Here is a 12,378-nt window from a genome sequence, read left to right on the forward strand (position 1 = left end):
TGCAGTGGCCGAGTCTGAGTCTAATATAGCATATTTTGGGATATATTTGTCGGGTATATAGTTTTTTGAGCTTGAGGGGCGATTCGGGAATAATGATGGATATATTCTTTCCAATCGTTTTTTTTTTTTTAAATCATAGGCCTTGTGCAAAAGGTTTTTTTTGCATCTTTTTTATTAAAAATGTTGAACTGTAAAAGTAGTTCATTCAGTGCTGCTTTTGCCGTTTTGTCTGTCATCTCATTTCCAGGTATGCCGGCATGTCCAGGTCCCAGATAATTTTAAGATTTTTATTTCCTATTATTTTATGTCTCAATTGATCAATTATTTTAGTTTTGTTATTAAGATTTTTTAGTGCGGTGATTGTAGATGGGCTGTCGAAAAAGATTGCAGTTTTTTTTATTGTTTGTAAACATTGTAGCTTTGATGATTGCAAAAGCTTCCGCAGTAAAGATGGATGTGCGATTTGTTTCCGGGTTCGTCAACAACGGCAAACGAAATTCCGTGTTCATTTTTGGAACCATCAGTGTAGTCTGTTCTTTTAAGATTTGTCACCATATCCATAAACATTTTCCGGTACGTCTTATTACTTGTTATTTTAGGGAATCTTTGAAGGTCTGTGTTTATAGAGTCAATTTTTAATTTCCATGGTGGAAATATTGAAGACTTAGCTGCATTGGTTTGAATTGGGATATTCCATTTTGTTGAAAGGTAAATGGCATTCAGTAGTGATGATAAATATTTTTGTTTCACCGTAGAATTTTCGAGATCAGTAATTTTATAGTTGATTTTGTGCAGGAATTTATTTTGAGAAGAATGGAGGCAGTTCGGAATTCTATCCGATCGGGGATTGGTGGAAGTCCGGCGTCCGTTAATTCATTTTTAATGGGAGTTTTACGGAGCTCTTTGAGCAGTTCTGATGGCGCTGTGGTATTGTGGTGTGATTAGTTGTAATGATGATTTGGAGCATTTAACGTAGATGGCGAGTCCGTAGGGTCCTGCAACTTAATTAACTTGGTCAGTTTTAAACACAGAGCATTTAAATTGATTGGTGATAATATTATCGTTCGATAATACACTTCGCTGGAACACAGTCGGAAAATTTCTTGTCTCACCTTTTTATCGTTTTTTGCGGATTATGTTCCAGCAAAATTGCCAAAACCCTTTGAGTGCGTGTACTTATTAAACAAAAAAAGCAAAAGGGCTTAAAATCTTGTTTGTTTTTTTTTTGACTAAACCTACTTCATTACCAAAATCTGGAAAATGAATAGAAATAATTAGACGCCGAGGAACCGAAACACCAATTAAAAGAAATGTCGAAAATTCATTTGCCTAAAGTTTCTTAATTTTTAAAAAAGGTCATATTTGTGGTCCAAACATGACAAAGTTTTCCGAAAGGTCGTAGAATTATACATACATTTTAGTGTTAGAAGATTTTGATTTAATTAATTACTTCCGTTTTTTTGTAGTACCCGTGGCATGATGGTTAGTACGATGGACTTTCATGCCAGAAGCCTGGGTTTAATCGTTGCCTATGCAAGGAATTTACAAATCCTCCATAATTTTTGTCATAAAAAGTTCTTTCTCAAAATAGATGTTCAGATTCGGCTTAAAACTGTAGGTCCATCCTCCAACTCCATCCTTGACAACAGTACTCGCACATAAGAATGGTTGACAGTTGTAACTCACTAGGCCCCAATTCTCAACAGACTGTTTCGATACCTAATTTATTTATTTAGACGTCTTATAAAGTTATTTAATGGTTTCCCGTAGAGCTGGGAGTTTACCTATATTTCTACTTTAGTCTCTTTAATTATAGACTACTGCACTGTTGAAGGAGATTGGTTAAATACTTTGAAGATTTTAAAGTGTAAAATTTAAATAACTCGTCACATCTGCCAATTGTTACTACGCTTAAGTTTATCGCTATGCCTGAAAGGTCGATCGTTACTGCGGTCGAGAAACTTAAATGGGATATTTAAATCTTTATACTAATTCCAATTGATCGAAATTGAATCATCTATCGTGTGACAGGAGGCTGAAAGCATACTTCAATTCATGGAGTTCAATCAACGGCTCAGGAAAAAATCTTTCCAATTCTTAAAACTATGTATATAAGAGAACTACCCATAAGTTCTTTAAAACTCTTTATATATCAGCAAACAAACAATACAAACTTGTCTGAAAGTTATAAACATTACCGCAAAAATAGTCTTGTGTCTTGCAGGGACTAAACCATTTTGGAGTAAATTTCTTTTGTTTCTTGCAACTGCTACTCCCTCCTCTTTTCACTATGCTTTACAAGATCTCAATGTACTCTTTCGGGAAAACAATAGAGACATTTTAATTTTACCAACATCGAGAAAAATATGTATTTACCAATTTTATATACCGTCGTTGGTTGGTTAACTGGGTAGAAACAAATAATCTCCTTATCTCTTCTAAAGCTGGATTTCGTAGAGGTCTATCAACGGTGGATCTTTGCTCTTTCCAGCATTGCCAGGCATAATTTTAACAACAAGGAGCACCTATTCACTTTGTTTTTTTTTTTTTGTAAATTTTATGGATGTGTTATGACACATTTGACTTGAGAGTCAAATTTTATTTTCCCTATTCGCTGATGATAACCAAAATCTTATAAGGATGCTGCTGAACGCAGACGATCTGGTCTTACTTGCTGAATCGTCTTCCTCACTTCGGCATCTTATTTATCAACTTAAAAACAATTGCGATCTATAGGATCTACAAATTAACACAGCGGTTATTCCCAAATTATGTTTTTTGAATCTTAACAGTAAGGCTTCACCTTAAAATAAGTAGTTTCTTGGTTCAGATCTCATAGAAGTTGTGAAACAATATACAGTGAGTGTCATTAATATTCGGTTTTAACCTTAAACATACTTTTGGTGTTTTTCTCTTAGTAAAAGTTGAATTTAGTTTTATTATTTCGTTATTTTATAAATTAGTATATTATTCTCTAAATATTTCATTCAAAAAAATGGTGCAATCACATAACTGTATTAAGATATACGATAAACAACGCAAAAAGGACACATGTAAGCGCTTCATTAATATTTGGTTTGTTGTTTTCTTTGCTGAGTTTGCCATTTGCCCCGATTAACAGTTTGTGTATTCAAGAGTACCGTTAAAATAAAGTGTTCACTAGACGTTTGCATACATTTTTAAAACCCCGTCTCGTCAATAAGTGCACTTAAGCAACGGCTTTAAGAAGAATGGAGGAAAGTAAGCATTGAATACCTTCAAACTGGCGACTGGACGGAGTTTTATTCAATCAAGGATGTCCAACAAAATATTAAAATCAATGGTAAGAAAGATTAATTAAAAAATTAATATACCTAAGTATGTGAAAAAAAAATTAATATTAATGAAGTGTTATTTTCTAAATTATCGTATTCTTTATTTATTTTATTTTGTTAAATTGCTATTTCAATTAAAAAATGTGTATCTATTGAAATTATTAAAAACAAAATATTTTAAAGAAAAACTGTTTTTTTTTAACTATTTTTAAATTTAAAATGAAAAGTAAAGTGTTTTATCGAAAGAAAAAAAAAAACAATATTAATGGCGCTCACTGTAATTATTTCGAGTTTTTAATCACAAGTAACTTATATTTGCGTCCCCATATTGAGAAAAAGTGTTTTGTAGGTAATTCAATCAGAATGTAGATTCCGTCTCCAAGTTTTAAGTTATTGACTCTCAAATCAGGGCTGTGGGTACTGGTTTGTAGAAGCATTTGAAGGAGAGCAACGCTTCTTTTTTGAAACTATCTTAAGGCTGCCTTCGACAATACCTACGTATGCTTTGCATGTAGAATCGGCTATACCACGAATCTATACAAAAATGAGAAAGCTAATGCTGACTTCATCGCCAAAGTAATCCTGATGCGACCAATCACAAAATTACAAAGGCACAAATATTGATACAAGCCTTGTGGCTTAGGGTCATTTTCGGGGATGGTTCGATATTACGGGTATTTATGAAGTGGATCTCAGTCTATCTAATCAGACGAGTGACTGCTGGGGTGGAGCATTAGACAACTGTATTGCAAAGATGATAATCTTTATGAACAATGCTTTCATAGCTCACAATCCTTTTCAAGTCAGTTGATTTGCAGAGAACTGAACCACTCCTTACGTAATAGAAATTATTTTGATAGCTATCTGTGCACCTACCAAATTAATAGATATTTAAATCAACGCTTGAAATATTAGGGCTGTCCGAATTTGAAAGAATTAAGAAGTAACAGTAACAAGTTTGTTCAAAATGTGTTTAGAATTTCGCTAACTCATGTATTTTTCAGTAGATAAATATTTTATAAAGTTGCAAGTCGTTTTTTTTTTTTTAAATTTTAACAATTTTTTTATTCTTAATTAACACATAAATGGTTAATCCCTAAAAAAGAAAAAAATACAACATTTTACAAGTCAGAAATGGTTTGTGATGGGTGCAACAAATCAAGAGACTTAAGCAATGCCTCCACAGATGGATCCCTACCGCGGAAACGTCTAAAGACTTCAGCCGTACACACCGCACCGCCCGTGGACAGGAATGTATCTCTGAAGCGTTGTCCAATTTCCGCAGGACTCTTATTCTCCTCCGAAAATGCATCGTAAATATCAGCTGCGAGTACTTTGGAGTATAAATGACTAAAATATGCTGCCGCCCAATCACCAGAAAATATATCAACCATCGAGCAAGGATGTGCGTCCTTCTTGTCCAAAGGCAAGCACTGGTAAACTGGCCATAGCTTTTTGACTATATCCAACCAAAAATCATCTGATTGATGCAGCTCCAAATCCAAATCGGACAAGTATAATTCATTGCACAAATTGTAGCCTGCCATGTTCTTTTTGAGGAGTTTGATGTTATTCATAACATCTCCTGGGAGTGGTTCATCGGTAGCATAATGACCGGAGATCTCTTTTAAGGCTTTATCATTATCTAGGAAATTAGCCAAGACTTGTCCGCTCACTTGAGATGCATCCCATTCGATGTTTGACAAACCTGACAAGTCTGTGTAATTCGCCTGAGTTAACAGGTGCTGCAAGGTTGTTCCGAAGGTTTTAAAGACTATACGCAGATCGTCGATGCTCAGAAGATGTGGTTTGCCATACAAAGGCTCGTTAAAGTTAAAAACCAAGCCACAGAGTGGATTGTTTCCAGCAAGAACATTCCTATTTTTTATTCCAACCATCCATCCTGAGTTGTTACCAAATCTGTTTTCTTTCGAATAGCAGTCGACATAGAATCCTCCAATTGGTTTAGATGCATCACTGGCGTCATAAACATCGTAGTATTTGACATCCGGGTGCCATACTGCGGCGCTGTTTCGTTCGAGGATCTTAATGTTAAAAAGCTCTTCACTGAACTTGAATAGCCCTGAAAAGACCCTGGGCAGAGGGAAGAATTCCTTAATTGTTTCCTCATTTAAATCGAATTTGCTCCTCAGATACTTCCTCTGCCAATATGGGATGTCGTATTGATCTAGATTTTGATCGAAGCCACTCTCTTGCGCAAACTCCTGCAATGATTGAATCTCCACAGACTGCCTTGGTCCGGCGTACTGCAGGAGTTTTGCAAATATCTGTTTGGCATTCTTCACATCCTTAATCATCTTCGTTTGCATCGACATTTCAACATAGGTTTTGTAGCCCAGGAGATTAGCCTGTCGCTTGCGTAGGGCTCGAATTTTCTCTAAATGGGAACTATTTTCGAGGCTTTTCTCAGATTGCCCAGACGCCTTCCGGTTGTTGGCTTGCCAGATATTCCACCGCTCTGTTCGATCGGGGCAGTATTTGAGAAAACTTTTTACCATTTGTGGCTGGAGCGAAACTCGCCAAGGACCATTTGCTGGCTGATTAGGGTCCAAGGCCATGGACTCCAACAGGTTCGATGGGAAATCTCGAACCATGTTAAAGTTTGTGATATTATGCACGAAGTTGTTCACAGAAACGTTCACTTTGTTCTTGAAATGGGCTCGCTCCTTGCCCAGGTTCAACAGAACATCCTTCAGGATGTCATTGTCTTTCTCCGATAAGTTCAATCCATTCAATTTTCCCTCCAGCAAGTATTTCTTCATTAATCTACTCTTTTCGTGTTCTACGTTCGGATTTGAATTGTATTCTTTTTCTATTGTATCGTAAATTGTTTTGCTATTGAACTTGGAAGCCCTAGCGTTTCTCGCTCGATCGTGGATATTGATGTATGATTTTGTGGGAATAAGAGTGCTGTTGCCCATATACAGGGCCTTAGCTATACCCCATGTTGTGTCAAGTGGTCCGGTGACCACATCAAGTTCTTTGAAAATCTTTTCGCTATCAACATTTTCCTCGGAATTAATACGAGTTTCAAGATCTTTTACTTTATTTTCAATGTCCAGAGCTTGATGGCCAATTGCACCCATGCAGGTCTCAATCGTTATCGTATCAAAGTGTGGCAGTCCATCGGGTTTGAGTAGCGCCTCCATTGAGCACGCGTCTTCCCCAATTTCTGGAACTCTGCAGTAGTGGTGAAATAAAGTTTCATAATGCTTTGGGTTTTCAAAGGCGATGACAATATTCAAAATATACTCACAGAACTATGTAACCTTTGTTGCATTTTGTGGTTGATATTTGCCGTTGAAGAAAGAATAAGTATTTTTGGCGAAATATCGTTGAAAGCATCTTATATGTGGAAAATATACTCGCAAATAGTCAAGGAAAACACTGCAGGAAAGTATTTTCTTTCCTCCTGTATGAATAAAAATATATTCTCCGGCAATGTCAAGTTTGACACTTAGACTGAGTATAAGAAAACTTAGACCTGTTTAATTTGTTCAGTCGCAGGGTGTGTTCTAGAATTGAACCGAATAAAAATTGATTACGAATTCGGGGGATAAATCCATGAAAAATTGGTGAACCACGATTGTGTAAAATCGACAAACTAATCTATGTTTACAATCATTTACTATTTTGTTCCTAAACGTTAAGATTGTTATGGTTTGCAACAATACAACATCATCACATATTTCCTAAATTTATTGTTGAAGTGTCAAATTTGTTTGGGTTTGATGAATGCAATTGAATTAAGCATCTAAATAGACGATTTATTTTCATTTTACAATAAACCAATGTATTTCGTTTATTCCTCTCTTTGCTTTTTATTCTTATGCAAAAGAAAAAACTTAATAGTTAATTCCAAATTTCAAGTTTTATTGAATTTTAAAGCAAGTTGAAAGCTGCTCTAATTTTGTTTTTGATGTTCATTTTTAACTTAAAGTTACAAAACAATTTATTTTTTTTTTTCATTTTTGATTTTGTGAGTTTGGCAATTCAGCAATTCCTAACTTTTAGTTCTAACTAAACAAATTCCAACAATTCGTAATAATGACATTTGAACAATTCTGTTCAATATAATGTAACGACTTTGTTGGCGTAAAGGTCGGTGCTGGTATGCTGGTACCACTGTAGCTCGTCGGTTGGGGTGGTTCTTTGACCTCCTAATCGTTACAAAAATAAATCATACCAGTCTAGGGTACCTATAGGTATCAGAAGGTACGCGAGTAATATAACTTTACCCTCCCTTCCATTGTCGTCTTACTCGCCTAGACGACCCTTAATATTAGTGTCCTTATTTACTTTCTTTTCATCTTTCTAGTTTAGCCACACTCATCTCTTAATAAAAAAATTTACCACTTCATTTCAAATTTATAATATACATTATTTAACTTTATTGACTTTCATTTTCTTCTTATTGTATGTTAAGATTTTAAGTTACGTTACTTTCATATCTTTTACTATTTAAAGCTTACTTTATTTAGTTAAAAAATTGAAAATAAAAGTTTAATAAAAGTAATACAAAAATTATAGATTAATCCCTGTATTAAATTATTCGGGATGAATTCAAGTACGAGATATATGTAATTTTTTTGTAATCTGGCGTAAGTTAATATTTAAATTATATCAAATTGATTAAAGACTCACCGGAAACGAAGTAGAAGTGGCCACTGCTGCTTGTCGATCGGTGTTGAATTCGTTGTTGCTATAACTTCTATTTTTCCTTATTCTCTTACTCCCGCAAGATTACTTAACACTTCTTTTCTTTTTTTTTTTACTTTGATCTTATAGCACTATAATTTTGCTTTTCTTTTTTTATTATGACACTATAATTTTTATTACTTTTTACTTGCACTTTTATTTCAATTTGCACAATTTAAAAAAAACTAATTGATTAAGATTTAAAAAAAATTTATATAAAAAAATTTAAATTATATAAAAAAAATGAAATTGCAGCTAGCTGGATTTGAACTGTAGGACCTTGGCTTGTTAAACACTTCAAACAACGAGCTAACCAACTAAGCTATCTTCTTTGTTTAAGATGGAGTGATGATTAATTTCACAAAATTTCGACCAGGTTACTTAATAACCTGGTTATCCTGTTTAATGATGATTAGACAGCTACTAATATTCTGCGCGCCTGATATTTATTGGTTACTTCAAGTCCCTAAGGACTTGTAGAGGGAATTTTTAGGCTTTTCAAGTTGCCTGTAGGAAAATGCCTGTTTTAAAAAAAAAACTTATTATTTTAACAAGAAAATCTACAAATTTTCCTTCCGGTTTCTTACCTCCTTTTTATTTTATAATTTTTTTCTCAGTATAAATGTGATGGACGTATACCGTCTTTTCCTTTTAATTTTAAATTTTAAATTGAATTTGAATTCAACTTCTATATATATATGTATATATTCAAAATTTTAAATTTGCAATATGGATAAACTGATCGTTGCTATGGTCAAAAGGAAAAAGAAATAACCAGGCTTTTGAGCAATGTAAGTACCTCCGAAGGCTCGAAAGCTCGCTAATATTTCTTTGTTCTTAACCCATACTTACAAAGGTCTTTGTTACCAAATTAATAAACTAAAAATCTTTTTCAGTTAAAACGTTTTTTTCTGCCTAGTGTGAGTTTTTCTCAATTCTGCACTTTTCAATTGAGAGAGAAGGTTTTTCATATTTCCCTTGACTTTCGCTCTGAGTTTGTTAACTTGGCAACATTCTCATGATTCTCTTGAGTTTGTCGCTAAGGTTCCTACTTATATTCTACTACTTTTCAATTTTGCCCATCCCTATTCCGAATGTCCTCAGCTGTCAACTTGACAATTCAATTATTTATTAAATGTCAATAAAGAAATTAGTTTGAATGTCGTGTTTATTTTTCGAATTTATTTAATTTAATTCATTTTTTTAAATAAAATCGGTTACAGGGCTATGCTGGTTTCTAACAATGAATTGTTGGAAACTACGCATACGAACCCACGAGTGTTTTCATCAGTGTAAACTTAGTGTTCAATAAGTAATAATTTTTTTAGTGCGACTAGCAACTAGATTGAAATTGCCTCATTCTCTGACGCCAACTCGGTCGCATTGTTTTTAGTCATTGACCTATGCCTAAATTAAATTTAACGTGGGAGCCGTACCTAACTCCCTGATGTCTCAAGCCGGGCTACTATCAGATAAGTATTTTTGTACATTTTAGGAATGATAAGACATTCTTTGTGAAAAGTTTTTTTGTTTTTCAGGTTACTGCCGGATATCCTTGGCATGAAAAATCCCTATGGGTTTTCCTTCTCTGGTTTCAAGTTCGTACATACACGAACCAACGATTCTTTTCACTCTGGATTTTAGAAACTTGGGCAGCAGTTTAGCATTGATGCCTTGCACAAATTTGCTTTGAGCAAAGTTGCGGTGGAACACTTCCTGTCCTACCCTAAACAGGACCGGCTTTGCACGTAAATTGTATGTATTTTTCGATTTTTGATATGCTCTATCTAAATTAGTTTTAATTTTGTGATGTGCTAGACTTACTTTAGCTTCTTTCGGTAAATACATTGTATCGTGATTGTTTAATGAATTTATATCCCGTAAAATTTTATAAGTCGAGGCGTGCGTAATCATATTTTGATTAAAAAGTGCAAAGTAGGGTTGACACCCAATTGAATCGTGCACGTCTGACCTTAATGCACACGCTATGCTTGACAGTTGTAAGTCCCAGTCGTTCTGCTCCTTGGAAATGAGTATCCTTAGTTTACTGAGGATATTTCTATTCACTCTTTCCGAGTTATTCGCTTGCGGTGAATACAAAGCAGTTTTCAGATGTTTGACCCCATATGCATTCAAGAAATTTGCGAATTCTTTCGAAACAAACTGTCGGCCGTTGTCAGAATGCAATATTTCAGGCGTTCCGAACTGATGGAATACATCACCTTCTAAGAACCTAATTATTTTGGCCGATGTAGCTACTGACAAAGCTGTTAAAAAGACAAATTTCGAAAAGTGGTCTAACACAATTAGGATATAAATATTTCCTCGTTTTGTCCTTGGATAAGGGCCTAAAAGATCTATAAATAAACGCTGCATTGGTCTTTCTGTTATAGTCTGGTTCTGGATTGGAGCACGAAGAGTTACATTGGGGGCTTTTACTGTTTTACAGATGTCGCAATCATTAACATATCTTTTTATGTCCAAAATCATTTTTGGCCAATAGTACTTTTCACGAATTCGTGCGTAAGTTTTACTAAACCCACTATGTAAAGTTAATTTAGTTTCATGCGACATCTGTATGACTTGTTTAGTTAAAGAATCCGGGAGCCAAAGCTTCCACCGGGAATCCTCTTCTCCCCATTCTCCAGTTCTAAATCGAACGCGCCTATATACATATTTGCCCGAAACAACTAGGTCCGGTAAAGACTCTTGGTTATCGGTGATGTTCTTTCTCAATTTGGAATATTGCTCCGAGTCAAAGTCGTCAGCGTTCAAGTCCACTTCTTCTCCTATTACATTTGCTGAAATCTCTTCGCAGCTTACTTCGGATGGCTGAATCAGTATGCCTTCCATGTCTACTCGCGACAAGGCGTCAGGTACAACATTGAGTGATCCCTTTCTGTGCTCAATCGAAAAGTCGAACCCTTGTAGTTCAAGACTCCACCGTGCTAACCTTCCACTCAAATCTTTGAGTGACATGAGCCACTTAAGACTTGAATGATCTGTTATCACTTTGAAAGGTGATCCCTCAACATAGGCACGAAACTTCCTTATGCTCAAGACTGCAGCAAGGCATTCTAATTCAGTCACGGTGTAATTTTTTTGAGCTTTGTTGAGTTTCTTAGACATGAAAGCGATAGGCCGTTCATTCTGACTCTCATCAAGTTGAAAAAGAACTCCACCGATTCCCTCTGATGAAGCGTCGCATTGAATGACGAAGGGCTTTTTGAAATCGGGTTGACTCAAAACCGGGGCTGAAGAGAGAGCTTCTTTCAGCTGGTTGAAACTGTTAAGCGCTTCGGCACTGAATTCAAATTTTTTTTTCTTAAGACAATCAGTAAGTGGTGCTGCTAATTCTGAATAGTTCCTTATAAAGCGACGATACCACCCCGTGAGGCCTAAGAATCGTCGAACTTGCCTTTGTGAGTTAGGTACAGGAAAATTCACCATCGCCTCGATTTTTTCCGGGTTCGTTTTCAACGTTCCTTGTCCCACTATGTATCCCAAGTATTTTATTTCCCGCATGCCGAATTTACTCTTATCGAGGTTTATGGTTAGGTTTGCCCGGCGTAAGCACGATGCTACTTCTTTTAGGATACTAATATGACTTTCGAAGTCAGCGGTACATATTAAGAGGTCATCGAGGTATAGGAACACATTTTCTCTCAGGCGCGATGGCAAGACCTTGTCGAGAGTACGGCATAAGGTTTGAGTAGCATTGCTTAGACCGAAAGGCATAACCTTAAATTGGTATAGTGGTCTACCGGGAACCGCAAAAGCCGTTTTTGGTCGTGATTGTTCCTCTAAAGGAATTTGCCAATACGCATCCTTGAGATCTATACCTGAGATAAAATGTGTATCCTTGATGCGACTTAAAAGACCGTCTACGTGTGGCATTGGATAAGCGTCCTTAACTGTCACCGCATTAACTTTCCTAAAATCGAGACAAAGACGAACTTTGCCGGGTTTCCTAACCAAAACCAATGGGCAACACCACGGAGAGTTACTCTCCTCGATAACGTCTAATTCCAGCATGCGGTCTAACTCTTTGTACACTTCTTCTTGCCGAACCGGAGACAAAGGGTAATGCCGGGACTTGATTGGCGTTGCGTCCCCTGTATCGACAACGTGAAGACCTAGGTGAGTTTTTCCTAAACCTAACTCAACAAAGTTGGGAAACATTCTTTTGACTGCTTCTAACTTAGCTCTTTGTTCCGCAGATAACTCAACCAACTCTGCTTCTTCCTTGAAGTTGAATTCCTGCTCCTGATCTTGAGCAACACAGGCGATTTCACTGATTTGTGGAACTAAGTTGAACTCTCTCCAAAAATTCATTCCCAAGTAG

The 12,378-nt window shown here is 35.8% G+C and overlaps 1 protein-coding gene across 1 annotated transcript; it reads right to left on the minus strand.

Moving 5' to 3' along the window:
• Positions 1-4,351: 4,351 nt before the first annotated feature.
• Positions 4,352-6,784, minus strand: LOC129939665 (oligopeptidase A). The gene is made up of 2 exons (XM_056047765.1): positions 6,592-6,784; positions 4,352-6,515 (listed from the first exon to the last, which is right to left on the minus strand). The coding sequence occupies exons 1-2, from the start codon at positions 6,678-6,680 to the stop codon at positions 4,436-4,438; spliced, it is 2,169 nt and encodes a 722-aa protein (XP_055903740.1). The 5' UTR covers positions 6,681-6,784; the 3' UTR covers positions 4,352-4,435.
• Between the last annotated feature and the right edge of the window lie 5,594 nt (positions 6,785-12,378).

This window comes from Eupeodes corollae, chromosome 1 (genome assembly GCF_945859685.1).
Source record: "Eupeodes corollae chromosome 1, idEupCoro1.1, whole genome shotgun sequence".
Lineage (NCBI taxonomy): Eukaryota > Metazoa > Arthropoda > Insecta > Diptera > Syrphidae > Eupeodes > Eupeodes corollae.